The sequence below is a fragment of the Poecilia latipinna genome, unplaced genomic scaffold (assembly GCF_001443285.1).
Source record: "Poecilia latipinna isolate Pla-1442-1.1 unplaced genomic scaffold, P_latipinna-1.0 Scaffold292, whole genome shotgun sequence".
Taxonomy (NCBI): Eukaryota; Metazoa; Chordata; class Actinopteri; order Cyprinodontiformes; family Poeciliidae; genus Poecilia; species Poecilia latipinna.
In genome coordinates, this window is record NW_015112908.1 from 368856 (window position 1) to 387666 (window position 18811).

The following is an 18811-nucleotide window of genomic DNA, read 5'->3' on the forward strand; positions in this document are numbered from 1 at the left end:
ATAGTTTAACATAAGTAGGATTCACAATATTGCATCATCATAGGGATAGATTGAAGTAAACCACAATATTAAAAAAAACAAATACAAAACAAAGCTAGTGCACAATTAACTATGTTGAAAGTGCTAAAGAAGGGAAATTAATTAAGAATAATTTGAGTTTATGTAATACCTCCTCCTAAAATTCCACATTTAATCTTAAACTTAATAGATAAATAAAAAAATAACATCATGTCACAATGTGGGAAATATGCAGGTTATGAGTTATTAGTTGTTGAAAAGAAACATATTCTTTATTGACAAAACAACTTCAAGCTGCAGACTATTAGTTTAACACAGAGAAAAAAAAAACATTTTAAACACACAGCACACAATTTCTGGTCTCTTATAGAAGAAAAAAAAACATTGGAGGCCTTTTCTGTGTCTAACCAATAATCTCTCTCCACTGAAACTTTGAGGACTTGACACAATCGGCAGAATTAATAGAACTGTCTAAAAGGCTGCACACTGTTTGAAAGCTTGTGGAATATCAATGAATTCATTATTTTTTTTTATTTTTTTTTTTTAAGCCTTAGCTTTCTGTGTGTCTGGATTTTCCAGCTCACAAGCAGAGAAGCATCACTGTGAGAGACAAGCTATTGCTAATTGAATGCGCTAACTTGAATGATTGTTTCACACCGCATCTATAAATCCTTCTCTCCGCTTTGGAGGTGCAAATGGATCTCCACTCTTCCCACACACCCTCGTTAGCTCGCACCACTGTGAGAGTGCAGCGTTTTTTCTACGTTGTTCTTATTGTTATGGAGATGCTGAATAAAACTGGAAAATATTTTTATCAACCAGTCGTATTGTCAAGTAAAGCTTTAAAAGCAGCATAATTAAATGTTTTTTGGTGTTTAGTAACACAAACGTATATCATGATGCAATAAAAGCAACAAATGCATTACCTAAAAGGAATATTCACTCCCCTTAAATGTTTTACCTGTTTATTCCTTTTACAAATCTAGCATGGTCAGCAAAATTTTGCTTTTTTGAAAAAAAAAAATACAAAAACATTTTAATGTCAATCTGAAAGCTGATTTCCACAAAACATTTTAAAAAATAAAATGCATGCATAAATATTCTCCCCTCTTAAGTGACTTATTAAATTCAACAGAGGCTCAACCAATTGATGTGAGATGTCTCACAATGGACAACTGTGTCTCCAGTGACTGTGGTATTGAGACACCTGTTTTCTGATTGTTGTGCTATCTTGTTAAAAGGCCCTATAAGAACTTTTTTTTGTTTGCTTTCCTCCAAGAACAGGCAAACGTGTAGGTATTACATAAGTCTTAATATTCCTTAAAATTCAGTTTTTGGAAATATGTTGTGCATGAATATGAAAAATAAAAATCTAATCTGTTTTGTCACCAGTGTAAATCTCTTTGCATATGGCAGCAGGGAATTATCTGGAAGTCGTGCACACCTTGAAAATTCCCATGGGAACTTTCTTCAAAACCAGCACAGCTACTTAAGATGGGGTAAAAGAAAACTCCAGCACTAGAGGGCACCCTCTGTCTCTGTACCCCTCTGATCTGCTCTCTTGTTTTATACACTCATGCACCCAGAGAACTTGCTGAATGTTCAGATATGAAAGTCAGAATGAGATGTTCTCACAGCTACAAGGAGACAATCAATTTGAATTGTATTAATCAGTGCTTGCACTCAGGCCCTCTCTAGTTCACTATTCAATTACAAGTGTTACATCTCTGGCTTTCCTCCTCCCTCTCTGCACTCTGCTCGCTCTTTCTCTTTGGATCTATATCTCCGTCTCTTGCTGTAGTCACTATCTGTATGAAAATTTGCCCATTGTTTTCCCCCCCCTCCCTATTTTTAACCTAATGAAAAGCACTTTGGCATAGATTGAAAAGCTGCTTAAACACATCACAGCAATCCTCCTCCTTCAAGTTGTTCTACACTTTTTTTTTAATCTCGACTTTCTCTTGTTTCATTTCCTGTTGTACACCCCCTCCACCTCTTTGTTCCCACTGCTTTTCTCCCTGTTGACATTTCCGCTTCATAGGCAGCACCCCCATGCATCTTGTTACCTCCAAACTCCCTTTCTTTTGCCTCCTCCTTGTCCCTCCCTCTTCTTCCTATGCTAAATGGATTGCATTACTGTAATGAGCCGGTAATTTATGGAGGAGGAGTGCTGGGCTTGTATCATTTGCCCACAAAGTGTTTGGCCTCTCTAAAGCTCGACCCCCCACCCCCCCAACCCCCTCCACCCCCTGCCCCATTGAAAAGCACAGACGCACTTTCAAAGCTAAATCTGTTGCCCTCCTCCTTCAGATTGGCAGAACAGTAACAGCCATGAAGTGTATATTTGTGTATAAACACACATTCGCCAACAGTCCTAGCATTTTTTAAAACAGACTGAAATGAAAGGAGTTCTATGTGATTTTAACACAAGTATTTTGACACACAAGACCATGTCAGTCTATTTACAACCTATGTAGACAGTTGAAAAAAAGGTTGTGGAGGTAGACTTTCATTCCATTACATCTGCAGATATTAAAGGACAAAATCAGTTAACTTAATTCATCCACTTAATTTCTTCAATATTTTTACCATTCCCCGAATCAGTCATAAATCAATCTATTTATTCAGAAAACTGAAAGAGAAACATAGTGTCATTTTCTTTCATAGAGTGTGGTTAAGAAGACAGTATAAATACAGATGCATAATAGTTTTGGCCAAAACTTTCACATGAAATATTTCAAATGCTACAACACGGTATGCTTGTCGCCATTGTTGGGGCTGCTGTCTTTTGTCTTCTTCTTGAAGATACTTCACAGATTCCCAAAGAGGTTTTAGGTCAGGGTCGTCTACTGGTCAATGAATTTTTTCGTTGAGGATCTAATGTATCTCAAGATTCATGGTAATGCAGAAGATGGAGCAGCCAAAAAATAACTGAGGGAAGAAGAGGAAAAATGCTCTTTAATCAATGTTGTTTTATTAGAATTTGGAAGTAAACTGAGCAGAAGATTAAAGAAGATGTAAAGCTTCAGCGGCGTGCACAATTGTAATTTAAATGTATCTTTGATATGCACATTGTAAGCTTTGACCCATATACATGGGCAGCCTCCCACAGGGATGTTAAAAATCATGGCAGCAGGCGGTGACTCTGATCGTAAAGAGGTTAGAGGTCAAGACAACTACTAAGACTGTGACAGTGACCCTGAACACAGGAACATCCTTTAGAGGAGATCGGGGGAGGGGAAGGTGGCGAGGTACTGAAAATGAGGGCAAAGCAAACATTAGAGGGAAGCAAGAAAGACTGAGTCATGAAAGGGAGTGGCGGCACGATGTGAGAAAGGCTGTTAGAAGTCAGCCAAGGCTGGGATGAAATGAATTCAACCAAAAACAGAGAGAATCAAATAATTAATGGCGAGGGATGGAGCAGGTTAGCTAAAATGTCAATAAATCATTTTGGTGTATGTGAAGAAAAAGCCCATAAACTTTTAATTTTCTACCTCCTTCAAAGAACAAGCCAGGGGTAAAATAAATTCCTCTTTTTTTTTGTGGTGAGATAATACTGAACAGAACAATTAAGAAAGACCTCATCTTTATAATAAGTAAATTTTTTATCATGTCCAGGACCCCAAAATGCTTCACACTACATTCAGTCTTTCACATTCACACATATTTGTCTTTTTTATTATTATTTTTTTTTGTCATGCTAAACTACCCTGGACTTTTTGTCAAAATTGTCAATCTCATCTCATCAAACCACTCTCCTCCAGCTAAACTCAATATGTTTGTGATCAGTAACTGGTTGAAATGTATATTGTGGATAATTTCTGTTATTTAGACTTCATGCCACTCTGTTGCAGTTCTCTATCAGTGAGCATAGAGTTTTTGTTACCTTTCTTAATCTCCTGCTCACTGTGCTTGGTAGAAAAAAAATATAAATATATGGCTCTTTATCTAGCTTTATTGCCAGTGGCTAAAGACAAAGCCCTCTGAGTTTCCAAAATCCTGAGGGAAACAGAAAGTCACCCATTGCTAATAAGAAGCTCTATAAAAGTCAGATCATCTATAAAAAAGGATATATTTTTAAAACGCTTCAGTTCGAATCCTTTTAAGAGGTGGCAATGATTTTGATACTGATAAAACATCCAAATTCTCTGTTTTCATATTTGTACATAAAAACAATAAAGGGTTTAGGAACCATTTACATTATTATCTTCGGAGGGGGAAAAAAGCACAGTACTTTAGCTTCAAGATTTCTGTCTGTAGTTCTCGCTCCGTTTCTGAAGTTCCCGTCTGAAAAATATATGCTTTTTGCTTTTATGAGACACTCTGACTATGCAGCAGTTTGAAAACGAGGTCCTTAAACTGCCATTTTGCATTTAAGTGGTCTTATCAAATTCATAGTCGCTGTCAAAGCAGCCATCCCAAGTAAGACATGAGTTATTTTGTGCGCGACTGAAACGAGCCTCGGGAAAGGTTAGCCATAAACTGAAAAAGATGTTTGATCTATAGCCATGTATTGATCAAAAACACTGTCTGAGCTCATGAAAATGTACGGGTGTGTATGGAGCACTTTGGAAGAGTGTGCTGTGTGCATGCAGTTATAGCACTTGACGTGTGATTTGAGTTATGGCCAGGTATTGATCAGAAAACACCACAGCTTCTTTAAACTTTGCTAAAGAGCTTTTGGTGGGACCTGACTGAGTGCAGTTACAGACTCATGGCGTATTGGAAGTTTGACTGGACAAACAAAACACCTACGCAATATAGAACAACCTGATTATCACACTCAATATTATGCATATATTTGCTTTTTAAATTCGAAAATAAACTTTCTTTTATGATTCCTTTTTTTGACCACAGCTGCATACATGACAACCTTCCAAAAGAATCTAAACCCCTTTAATTTTGTCAAATGTCAAAAACTTTTTATTTTTTTATTTTTAATGCATCTAAGATTGCCTGAAGAGCTTATAGATACATCTCAGATTTGCGTTGCTCCTTGAAAACATCAAGACACAAGAAGAACTGACATTAACGACTTGGATGACTTCAAAACAAAGGAAGCAGACGGATGACTCAGCCATGGCTGCTTCCTTCTGTTACTTCTTTGTTAAATCTAGTAAAAACCTAACAATTGGTTTAGCCTGTCACCTTTTTATACCCATTTGAATTTTTAAAGCTGTATTTAACTTAGTTTGCATAAAAAGTGTGCTTCTGCTCAACACATAGTTTACTCTAAAGTGCACAATTATTTCGTGCAAGGACTGCTTTTCAAAAGTTATTTTTAAATACATTTTAGAAAAGTGTTGCCTTTACTGTCCAAGTAAAGCTAACTGGCTTCATAAAACACCTTATTAGCAATATAGTCCATCTGTTTGTAATTTCATTTTAGTTTACGTCCAGCTGTTCTCTGAAGGCTTCACAGGTTTCGTATAGAAATGCAGACCAACACGTATGAAATTTGTCTTACATGCTAATGATACAATCTTTCTATGTTCTCATACATGGATATCTAAACACATATTTCATTTTTCAGTTGTAGGACTCCATTCTTGTCATTCCGTATTTTTATTTGTGACACGTCATGTAAAATGTATATATATTTTAATCTAAAACAATAATAAGTAGGTAGGTAAATATTTAGGTTGTTGTTCTTTCACATTCTATTAAGAATACTTTTAATTTGTATGGCCAGTGTTCCTTTAAACATTTAGTTTTTAAGGTTAGAAGAGAACTGTTGATTTGTTTTGAGCTTTACGGAGCTAATGGTGACCTTACCATGTTTGTATTTGGACATGTCCTTGTTTGGCTCTTTTACTTTCAGAATTAGAGGGAAGAAGTGGGCATGGCTTGGGTCTGTCTTTGTTTGAGACTGCTAGCTATTAACAGTTTACTGACATAATTGCAGTGCAACTAGCGTAATTGTTTGACTTTAGTGTTGTTTCGCGGGCTTATTAGACCCCCAATTCAGTAACAGACAAAACAGCTCGGTTAAACAATTTGTGGGGTTTTCTCAGGGAAATGGGCTCTGGGAGTTTGTCTCTGGTTAATGATTCCCACTGGGTCAAAGCAGACAGAGTGGACTGTTAAAAGACTGGAGATAAGGCATTGAAACAGACTTAGTGGCACTTTGAAGGCTGACTCTGTGCTTAGACTCTGAGTGAGAGAGGATGTGTGTTTTATAGAGGGACTGGTAAGAAGTGCAGCCACAACAGCAGAAAACCTATGTGGTTTGTTTGCCAGGCTCTTGCTTTACTGTGTCTTCAGTTTTTCTTCATGTTTGCATTGTCACAAAAAAGAGCAAAGATGCAGATGCAAACACAAAACACGTCTTTATGCACAAGTCTCCAGACTAAAAGAACATCTAAGATCTGTCGCTTTGATATTCTGATAGTTATAGGCTGACTTCTGTTCTGTAAATATATACACTCTGTACGTAAAAGCCAGTTTTCTACTTCGATCATAATGGGTACGACAAATGGGGTCCATTTCTGACCTCTGGATCCAATTGTAGCGTGTAATTACCTTTAAGACCTGCTCCCTATGCTAAAGGATTAACTGTAATCCATAACAAAGCCATAACTGTGCTACACAACAATATTTCCAGTCAGATGCGCACAACATGCGGTTCAGCCTGCAGGATTCAGAAAGTCTAAATCTTAATAGCTACCTTTGGGTTTCCTCTGTTTGCGTTCCTCGTGTTTTCATTTGAAATAAAAATCTGTAACAAATGTCAGAATTGGAAAGCTTTTCTTTTCTTTTCTTTTCTCTTCTTTTCTTCTGCACACAGTCCAGAAGATCAGAGAGTAAGAAAAAAATATAAAGAAAGAGGCTGCAGAAGATTAATATCCTCAGAGAGGCCAACGGGAGCAAACATGCTATAGGTTTGAAATAGGGCTTAATATCCTGCAGTTACTGCATATGGCAATGGGAAGCTTTAGCCTGGGCATGTTGTTGATATTGTCTTTTGAGAAGAAAGATGAAATTCATAAAGCTTCCTCAGAGTTTGTACACATATATATGAAACTATCGCCCGGCAAATATTTCAAAATTAGGTTAGATTTTTTTTTTTTTTTATGGGTTTGTTTGTTTACATCTGACTATTCTGGTTGTCAGAGAGAACCAGAGAACATGTCCGCCAATCTGTGACCAATAAGAAGCTGCTGATGGCTTTCTAAATTAACACAGTGAATTATGAGACTGGAATTGAACAAATCATAAACGTTTTTTGTTTTTTTGTTTAAGGTTTTTACTTAAAGTAAATGAGCAGAGATGCATGTCCTTTTTCAAAAGTTATTATTAAAATACACAAAATAGAAAGTATATCAATTTCCCTTTAGGATCTTACCAAAAATAGTCAATTTAAAAAAGAGAGAATAAAAGCCCTAGTGTTTCTTCTTGGTGAACTTCAGGTCATTCAATTCCTTAAAGCATTTTTAAGGCGGATGTTAGATAAACCCGAGGCTGAAACAAATATTCAATCGTTAGTGTAATTTGTCTGGCTTTTGTAAAGACTGTACCGAACAAAGGACTTTAATCAGATGTTTTTATGGCTTTTGAAGTATCTTCCTCCAATTGGACTGACAATAAACATAGCTCAGATAGAGCAAGGCTTCCTGCTGTAAGCAGTTCTCCCTCAGTCAGAATAGGACATTGATGAGCTACAAGCCATGATTCACAAGGGTGGAGAAGCAGAAAGAAGCAGTGCTGAGGATAATGATCTTCAGAACTTAAAATCCGCAGATTACATTTATACTCCTGTTAGATTTTCTTCATTTGGTTGACTTTTCCTTTTTGGCGTTCTCGTTCAGGTGGTGTTTGGGATCCCACATGGTACTAGTTTGATTTTTGTAGGAAGAAATCTATTAATCATTGATTTAAAACATGAAAAGACTCTTGCCCTAGCCATCTCATTAAAAGTCAGCCAAATTATTTGGGACGATTCTATTTTCAGGAGTAAAAATTGGAATTTAAAACTTTCTGTAAAGTTTATTGAAAAGGTGCAGCTCGATGTGCTCTTCAGTGGAACGGCTGGATTTTTCTGATTTTCTTTCTTTTTTTTTTCTTTTTTTTTTTTTACTAAAACTTTAGATGAAAAGCAAAAAACATGCTGGACATTCTCTATTGTATTTGACTTTTTCTGTTAAAATAGTAACACGACAGGGAAAATCTCGGCCAAAAAGAATTTAACTACTGTCCATTTGCATCAAGCACCTTTATTGACAAGCCACATTTGAACTACTCTTGAATTAAAAACACACAGAATCTGACGGCCATGCAAAAACCTCAGGTTGCATTTTAGAAACCCCTGATGTAAATATCTGGTCACAACTTTGCATGTGAGAAGTTATTTTTATTGGTCTATCCTCTGTGGTGTTTAGGATAAGGTTTTGTTTTGCAATGTTGAACTTTTTTTTATTATTATTATTTAAAACATGAGAGAAAACAGTCAGCATAAGTCTTGATGAGTGATCCTGGCCTATTCTTTTTTTTTTATGAAGTGACATTGTCCCGCTGTGCACGTGTTTGCAATCTGTTGAGGAGGTCCTATTTTCACTGACAAAGAAAAGCCTGTTGTAGGTCACCTCTCTGATAGCTCCATCTCTCCTTATCACCCCTTCATTCTGTCTATCTGTCCTTGCCCATCACTCGATCTCTCCCCTCCGTCCCCCTGTCATTCACTCACCTCTCCAATCTTTGTCTCCACTTTAGACATCACATCCCCTTCCCAAGGTTATCACACATCAAATGCTAAAACAGCCCCGGTATTTGTGCGTGTGTGTTATTCAGCGAAGATGGACCTCTAAAAATACCCCAACATATATATATGTATATATATATTTTTGCTGTTTTGTTTCAACTTCTTAAAAAAAAACTGGCTTGCTGATTTCCTGCCTTTCTTCCTTATACAAAGAACCACACAAACACAAAAACCACATGTGAGCACACAGGGTCACAAAATGTTAAGTGTTAGCTGGCATGCATCACATCAGAGGTTTGTTGGGAAAAAAGCCCATGCCCTCAGCACACTGCCTTCACCATGCCTGGGAGCTAATTAATTTCCCACATCTAGTGTGTTCCACCATAAAGTGCTCTGTCTGCTCCTCCTTCCTCATATGTCCTTCTCAGAAGCTCAGTTAATTTTAGTTCCCTAGTCTTTGACTGCAGTAGATAAAAATGTCTTAGTCGACGAACTTTGCATTGTTGAACTTCTGCCTTTCTAAGTTTTGCAGCCCTTGCTCTCTTTTTGTTCATTTTTTTTGTTTCTATTTTTCCATACTTTATCTCACTTGGGAGATGAAGCTTAGTTTTTATCCCCTCAAGTCATCCAAATAGAGAAATAGGAAACCACTTTCCGCTTTCTGACAACATAACATTTACAGTTTCTCAGCTCATGTCCTGCCAAAGCAACAACTTCTGCCTGGTTTCCCATCTACAGTACATATACATTACAAGGGTTGCATTGAATGTTGTTTACTGGATTAGATTGGACCCGATCAGGCCCAGTACCTTTGAAGATGAGGTTAGTGTGTTCTTCATTCAGACTTTTTGTGGTCAGCACTTTCCCATTGCAAGAAGACATCAAAGGAGTAAAGCGATGTCCATATGTGGCTTATTTAGGTCACATTGTACTGTTTTTAACACTCTGTATGACATATGTGTTCATTTGTTTTGTATTGCTGCAGTCTGAGACCAAGATTTACTTTACGAAATCCATTTCTGCAAACTTACACTGCTCAGTGCAACAGCCAAACATGCACAGATTTTGTGAAGCTTTGACCTACTAAAACCTATTTTGGCAGATTGTCTTTTAAGACTTTTATAATACTAAGATAAAAAATAAAAAAAAACAACCTTTGACATGTTGTTTTTTTTGTCCTCCTGGCATGAGGCATTATTAATTATTTGCTTGAGGAGCAGAGGGGTCAAAGTCAAGCTTTGTGTGTGAGGCAGCAGTCGCTGTGAAGTGTTTTTAAAAAAGCCAATTGTCTTTTAAAATGAAGACAAAATGATTAGTGACATTTTAAACTGTACCTTATATTAGCAATTAACAGTCCTGGAGAAAGAGACATCCAAAAGGGATCCAACCTTTCCAAATCCAACATGCTCCATAACAGAGTGAGGTTAAAAGCTGAAAATAATAAAACTGAGCTTTTTAAAGACATTCAGTCGTCTTGTAAAGTTCCCCTCTCTTTCTCTCTCTCTCTCTCTCTCTCTCTCTCTCTCTCTCTGTCTCGTAACTTGAATGATTCTCACACCTCTTACAATGCCTTGGAAAATCTACTTTCTTTTTAAGGAATTCCTAAATCTCGCCAGACACTGAAAACTGTTTGTTGCACCTTAAAGGTCTTCTTAAAAACATTTTTGTCCAAAACAACTCAAACTGCAGGAGTATTTATACTTATGTGGTCTCTAACATTCCTCCATAAATACAGCAGAAAAAAAAAAAAAAAAGCTTGAGTTGTAAAGGTTGTGTTTGTTGGACATGAGGCAGTAGTAGTAGAGTAGCAGTTTTTAGTAATATTTTTTTCACCACCTCTTATGAAATAATGAATCTTTTTTGTTTGTTTCAAGGCTCCTAAAAGCAGTTCTCGTATGTAAGCTGAAGACCAAAATGATAAATTGCTTTTTATGAATCCACATGACTCTGTTGCCATATGAGTGGCACCTTTTTTTTAACTGTATAATATTATATCCTGTTAGGCTATATAACATTATATGTACGATAAGAGTTTTTAATAAAAATTAATTATGGTGCTATTTTTTTTTTAATGGCCTCTTAAAACTTCACATAAAGGTCAAACTTGCAGTTAGATAGTAATACAAAATTCCTTTCTGATTCTTTTTCTCCTTTTTCCTGATGAATTTAAGGGGCTTTTTTCTTTCTGTCTGAAAGTCTTATTTGTTTTTTATGTCTGTATTACCTTTTCAATGCAGTCATAAAGTTTAATCTGGCCGTCTCAGTGTAAAATGATATTACACTGGCATGAATTTTATTTTGGCGTGATATTATGTTTTATCTTTTTTTTTTTTTCCATTATAATTTATGCACACTGCACAGGTCCAGGTAAAATTTTGTTAAATATTAAACATGGCACTCTCTCGAATCCATCAGTGGCACATAACAGCAGCCTTACTACAGGGTTGTTTCCCAGTCTGGGTCTTGGGCCAGAATGGAAAAATTACAATTTAGAAACATTTTTAACACTACAGGCTTTATTCTGTATTCTGTTGCTTAAATAAAGACAAAGTTTTGAAAATGCATTTCATTTAATTTATATTTGAAGCTCGAGTTTTTGTTAAATTCATTGATTATTTTAGGTTGGGGGAGAGGTTGTTTTTACTGAAGGAGAATTCACTCATTTATTGTTCTGAACTTTATCACTTTTAGTGGTTTAACCTGGACTTGCGGTACTTTAATTTTGTCTGATTTAGGTGCCAAACAGAGCTATGAATTAATGTTTTAAATTTTTAAATAGACACAATAAAGGTATCGTAGATCACAAACTTCACTTTGAAGAATCTGTTTTTAGTCTTGGATAATCCAGTCCAGATCTGGCAGTTCTTGGTGCTCCAAATTTTGAAAATCAACTCGTCTGAAATGGTCCAGTTGGGGAAGAAAAAGAGCAACAAAACCCTTTTTACACTGATTGTGTTATTTTATGTGTTATGAAGCACACAGATATTAAAAATCTTTGATCATATGTATTGTCAGATCTTTGAAATGCACTCTGTTATCATCAGAGTTACTGCAACAAGTCATGGGGGGGTGTATCCAGTTTAATACGACAGCAATAATGACATAGCATCATTTAGGAGAATGTAATAAGGGAATATCTCATAAGGCTGTAAAAAATGCCTAACCACAGAAACGCTGACGTAATTTTCAAAGGTAGAAAAAGCTGATTAAAGAGGACGTCTCCTCAAGTTTCAGTCATCAAAGTGTTGACCACTTCCTGACCTTGGTTTCAAAGAGTAAAGTTATTTTAACCTGAAACTACCTCATGTTGGAAGAAATTCATCCTTCATGGTGTCTGAAAACATATTCTGCCTCAGCTGAGAAAAGCAATAAGTTATGAAATCCCTATCTGGGGATTTAATGGAGTAAATGAAACACCAGAGATTTGTGGTTTTACTCAGATGTTCACCTTTGGTTGACATTTGTGACAGTAGCTTCAAACCGAAAGGTTTGAAATTAGCTTTTGCTTAAAGTTTAAAAGTCCTTCTGAATTCGAGACTGAGCTTGGCAGGATAGGGAACCTAAAGAGCAAATATCTGATCTGTTTTATTAATTTGTTATATGTAACTGTTTTTTAAAGTATCGACGAGACGTTATAAACGTTATGTGTTTCCACCCAGACACACACAGACAGATTGATCCTAAAGCCATTTTCAGGCAGGGCAGCAGAGTGTGTCCTCATTACTGTCTGTGACTGTGTAGTCACCAGCTCCTAGCAGCTAAATAGGATTTTGCCATCTTTTATTTATTTTTTTCACCTCAACTTCTCTTGCATGTTGCTTCATCTGCGTCTCAGTAAAGGTGCAGGAGAGACAATTCCCTGTCGTCGTACTCTTCTTTACACCATCTGAATTGTTAGATGATTTCTCTCACGGTTTTCATTACGATATTATAAACTGTGAAAAAATAAATGTAGGTGTATTTAAAACAAAATGTACATGTTACATCATTTACAATCATGCGGGGGAAAAATACACTCTTATATATTCAGGTATTTCAAAATAAATGTTCACATATTTTTTTCCAGTTGTTTCTATAAAGGAAACCAATAAAATTCAATATCTTAAATGATAAAAAAAGAAAACAAAAACATAGGGCCTACCGTTTAATGACTATAGTGTCATTAGTACTGGTTGAGCACCAGATGGTAACCCTTTTCACTGCTGTCCAGACTGTAGGAGGAAAAGTTAAACCAGTACAGCTTCCACTCACAATCCATGTCAGCCTGAAAGTTTCCTAAAATCTATCGGGCTGACATAGATTTTTCTCTATGTCAGCCTGACATAGAGAATGTTCTTCTTATGAAGGAAAAGATTATTCCTTCATAATCTTTTGATTATACTTTGAGAATGGAGTTTCAGAGGTGTGCTGCTTGTGATCAGTTTGCGAACACGTGAGGTACTCCTGACTGTTAGACTGATAAATATGCAGTATATTGTTAGCTGTATGTGCCAAACTTGACAGATTAGGATCAAAGCAATCTCAGTTGAATAGAAATAATCTCTGAATTGATAGCACCACTGCCATGCTCTGTAGCCATAAAAATGAGAATGAGAAGTTTAGAAGAATGCAAATTCTGTAGAGGTGTATGACTTAGGAATCAATAAATAATAATAAATCAAGTAACACGATATAACCTTTATTTATCTAGAATCCTGCCTTTTATGGAACAGTAGCACGGAAAACAATCATTGTTGAGACTCTGTATCCTAGGGTAAAACAATACTTTGTGTTGGTCTGTCTCATTTTGCTCATACTATTTAATTCTGTCACAGATGATCTGAAACAAACTGATCATGTCTATTCAAATGTTTTTTTTTTAAAGCCAGTGATTTGGATTTGCAGTCTAGTGTTGCTGAATTGGTGTATTCTCTTGACAGAAGACCGAACAGAGGATCGAACAGAGAAAGCAGCAAGATTATCTGGTTTATACGATGGACAAATATCCTGGTTGATTGTTCAACAAACAAGTCTCAGTAGCCAACTTAAATTTGTATGGATAAGACTTTATTTGACTCTGATTTGTCAATTTCAGAGCTTTATAAACGAATGGTATTGTTTTTGTGTCTCTCTTTCCCTGTATTGATTTCCAGCTGGAATATATACGAAGCAGATTTAAATGTGTTGGTCACTGGAGGCAGCTTGAGCGCAGCACAGTTATTAGGAGACGCATGCACCGTTCTTAACATCAAGCAGATCTCTGCATTTTGCCTTGAATGCTTTCCTGTCATGCTGTGGGAAGCAGAGATGAATTAAATTAATCAGGAATGTATGTTTGGTGAAGGAAAAGTTGAAAAGAACCCCCATTTGATTTGTATAACTACAAAACCTTTTTTTTTTATCATCTCCCTTTTCCTCAGAACAGCAGTGATATGTGTATATTCACTTAAGATGAAAGGCCTGAACCCAGGCAATGAAAGTTTGGATCATGTGACTGAAAATGACGAAGGCAACAGGATTCAAGTTTTATTTACTTGAATCTAGACAAATAAGTGTTTGTAGTGTGTGCATATTCTGCAACGTTATCATTTGGTCACCTCATGTTCTTTTAAGCTATCTGGCTCACTAAAGCGCCTCCTGCCATTTTCCTTTTTTACATGAAACATACTGTAGCTTCAAAGCAGCTTTACTGCCTGTTTAGCTATAATGTACCATTATGCATGGCATGATGGAGCACAAAAGGAACCACATGTGGTGTGCTTCAACTGGCCTAAGCTATATATTACATATGTCACATACTATATGCATGTGTGTGTGTGTGTGTGTGTGTGTATGTGTGGAGGCGTCTACCTTACACAGCAGGAAAAGGATTCAGGGACACGGAGAACAGAGCGTAGGATTATACATTTCCCTTTTCCTGTGGGAAAAAGGCTCCCTCACCTCTAACACACATTTATACACACTTTGACTGGGCTGGTAGTCATACTCAATGTGCAGTAACATTGTTGATGTGCTGACTGTGTGTTATTTAATACTGTACGTTGGGAACTGCTTGTCATGAAAGTGAGAAGGTGAGGAGAAGACTTTTTCTTCTTTACTGACGTGGAGATGTCTCAGACTTGTTCCTGAAGCACAAAAAGGTTGAAGTAAAATGGATTTTTGCAAATGAGAAACAACATCAGGGCTAAGGAGCTATTTGAAGAGGCTGTCAAAGGCTTTCTCAGTCTTTACCTTCCTGCTTTCATCTTTCCCTCACCTCTTATCCTTCCGTCTTCTTTCGAGTTCTCATTAGCGATGGTTGTGAGAATGAAGAACAAAGCCCAGGAACTGCCAATCGATCCCCAAGCATAGCCGTCAATTGACTGATTGAGCACAGGTCTCAGGGATGCACACAGCAATTGATGCGGCAAAGACTGATGAGAGAGATTGTTGTGTGTCTGTTTGCATTTGTGTGTTCATATATCAAGACTCTGGGCCAGATTAGAGAAGATGTTTTCTCACTTTCTTCGCTGTACATTTTTAATTTGTCACTTTATTAAGACATTATGGCAGCACACGTGAGGAATGCCATACTGTGAAAGAAAATGTAGCTTTACTCTGAAGGCTCCATGCGCTCAGCATCAATATAATTTCCAAAGGAATGTTGGGTCTTTAATCATGTATTTGTTTCAGGATGGATTAACTAAATTACTGTCTGCAGGCTGAAATTTATAAATGTAGGAATAAGTGTCCTTTAGCACGTTGCAGAGAAACCACTTGGTTTTTGTAGCCACTCATAAGTTGTTTGCCTTAAATCTTACTGGATATTTTATGTCTCTTCTTGGCAGAATTAACAGAATTAATTTAAAATGCTTGGCTTTCTGACACTGACTGAGGTTTTAAGAATAATCCGCAATTTTCCCGCAAAATGTGTGTCTGGGATCAATGTCCTTATGAAACACAATTTTAACCATTTATTATTTAATTTCAGGTTGCATGTAATAGTTTTGGATGTAGTATTCGAACCTCATTTTCCCACTGCTTTGTGTGATGTAGAAGTACCACTGGCCTTGAATCAGAGCCTCAGCATCATGCAGCCACCGCTGTGGTTAACAGTTTCTACAGTAATTTTGGGGCAAAGAGTCTCAGTTGTATAAATAGCTCAACATTGGTCTCTTACACTAAAAGTTTTCTCCATGATGCGTTTGGTTTGTTAATGTTGAATGTGCTGTGACTGGTGCTCCAGCGTTTCACTATTGATGATAGGCCTGGTGTGGTTGCTGGCATGTTGATTATTCTATCCGATTTCTTTCCATCTAAAGTGGGCTAGGATTGAAGTTTGGGTTTGTGGTAAAAAAAACAAATAAAAAAAAAAAAAAAACAGTGTGTGTAAACTCTAAAATTTCTGATAGAGCGATCCAATATATCCAGTTGGCTTTATGGCAAATATTGGTTCATGGCTAGAAAACCCTGTGGTCCAGGAAAACCTTACTACCGGACATTTATCCAAACACTGGTACAACATATTTGAGCCTTTAAGCATAGTTTTGACCCTGCATTGATGAGAGAAATTATACAATAAATTCAAACTTATGCACCTAATTATTATTACTATTTTTTAAATCTCTCACATTTTTGTTGTGTTATCTTTCTGCTCCATATAAAGAGGGTTTAAATATGAAATCAATGACATCTCTGGTTGCAATCAGTGTATTCAAATTCAACCTTTGTCTTGTCACACTCTCTTTGCTGGTTTAACAACCCCCCCAGTGACAAACACGTATTTGTTTTTGCTGGATACTTACCCTGGCACTTTGCTTCTTCCTTTGGCACCACCCAACAAATCATGCAAAATTATATCATGCACTGGCATCGAGTCACACTTTGCTTTGGCACTGTGTCATTGTCATTGCCTTTCAGTGTTGCAACTCATGCCAACATTCTGATGTATGACTCCTGCAGCTGTCTGAACAAACATGGGTGTGTGGGTGAGTTTTCAATATGCAAGCATGTGCAGATTTTTTTCCAAGGTGTTGACTAAACGTCAAAATCGTGTCACAGTTACTCAGATGATCTGCCCTGATTTCATCTCAAATTTCTCTGAGTCCCTGAGGAACAATGTTGCTTTCACATTTGCATGAGAAAAAGGTTTTTCACACTAACACCTTTTCTGTTTTTCTTCCCAATTCCCCCGTTTCTCTCCCTCCATGCCAACAGCTTTGATAGCCATAGGCCAGTACAGCAGTACCATAGAGACTGTGGATGCTGGCTGGTGCAAAGACATCACAGACCAAGGAGCCACACAGATCGCTCAAAGCAGCAAGTCCCTCCGATACCTGGGCCTCATGAGATGTGACAAGGTAACAAGGGTTAACACTAAACTTGTGGCTGCAGCAGATGATTGCTTAGTGTGTGTGTGTGTGTGTGTGTGTGTGTGTGTGTGTGTGTGTGTGTGTGTGTGTGTGTGTGTGTGTGCGCTCACATACTGCGGCAGAAAGTCATGTGAATGTAAATTTGTGTGCATGTACCTGAGCAAAGGGTTCTTTAAGAGAAGGTAATGATGATAAAAATGGAAATTCAAATATCTAGGTTTTAGACGCTCTCAAATCAAGGAATATAACAAGACCACTAGAGACCTAAAATCTTGGACTGGAATTGCGGTGATGATTTGCATTTTATAGTCCAAACAAACAGTTGCCATCAGGTGCAGCACTGCTTTCTTGAATACATTAGTAACCCCCTTTTTCCTGCAATGAATGCACCTAGAAGTGAATCCATGTGTGCATGTGCACAAGGTTGACTTCACCTGTTGTCATTGTAAGTAGAAGTAGTGTTAGCATGAGCCACTTTACGCTCAAGGTATTTTCAACATCTTTCCTATATAGTTCATGTTTATTATGTAGCTCTAAATCTATTTTGTTTATGAATATGAAAGGATTGGAATTAGGATTAGTTATTTCTTCTGTAAAGTACCATACAATAACGTTTTAGCCGCTAATCTCCCAGAAAATTAATAGACAAACGCATGTAGTTTAAAACTGATGCAGAACACAGATATCATGATATATCATGATCCTTGTGTAAAACCTTATTATAGTTAGCAGAACTTTCACTGTTTTGTAAAGCTGCTAACATACACAAAATATGTCAATACAAACTAAAGGTGTCCACTTAGAGTGAGGCTGCAGAACACACTCTGCCCGTCCTGCAGCGTGGATGGATGTGTGATTATGTTTCTTCCTCATTATTCTCCTCATCATCATTACTATTGGTGGTATTTTTTGAATCTTCTATAAGTTTTACTCGATGACATATTGACTGCCACTAACTCACACAGAATGTAATCTGCATTACATTATTTCCCTCCATCTTGAAAATGAGATCCCGTATCTCACGGGATCTCCTATATTAATAAAGCAGACGAAAACAATTCATAAGCATTATGGGTAACGTCTTGATTTGCAAGTTTTGCATCTACATTGTTTTGAGAATGTGAGAGAAGTAATGAGAAAAACACACCACTGCACAGAAAATTTGTGCAACAGCTAAGAAAATGCTCGAAAGGATTCCAACATTAGCTGTATACTGTGTTACCGGTTGTATCAATTTATGAAGGGAGCAGGTATGTCATTGCCTAAACAAAATCTGCAGCAATTAACATTTAATACACTCAAAAGTCAGATGACATGCATGTGCTTTAGAATGTGCTTTTTGAATTTCAGCACAAAATATCCCTTAATTGGCCTCTCCTGTTTTTACTGTTTATATCACTGTAAATTAAAATAAGTCTCATTTTCAATTACCACAAATTCTTGATGGCAATTGCTGCAGCAAGGACTCCAAAGTATATGAGATCTTAGTTGTTATCGCATTCAATCAATATGTGCATTAGTGAAATCACAAAGGATTTCTTGGATGCGATGCAGTGCAGCGCATGGCGGCCTCACTTCTGTCAGACTGCCCCAGGGCAGCTGCGTCTACAATGTAGCAGCTTACCACCATCAGTGTGTGAATGTGTGTGTGACTGGGTGAATGACTGATTGTAGTGTGAAGCACTTTGGGGTCTGGACTAGATAAACGCTAAACATGTACATTCCTTTTACCCTCGCCATGCATTCATTCACCCACATGCCAAGA

At 37.1% G+C, this 18811-nt stretch overlaps 1 protein-coding gene across 1 annotated transcript in view; it reads left to right on the forward strand.

The window, feature by feature from the left end:
- Positions 1–17747, forward strand: part of fbxl17 (F-box and leucine-rich repeat protein 17) — a 232957-nt gene extending 215210 nt beyond the window's left edge. The window contains exon 10 of the mRNA XM_015034258.1: positions 16892–17747. Coding sequence (XP_014889744.1) covers positions 16892–17232 — 341 coding nt within the window. The 3' untranslated portion in view covers positions 17233–17747. The remainder of the gene's footprint in view (positions 1–16891) is intronic.
- The last annotated feature ends 1064 nt before the right edge of the window (positions 17748–18811 follow it).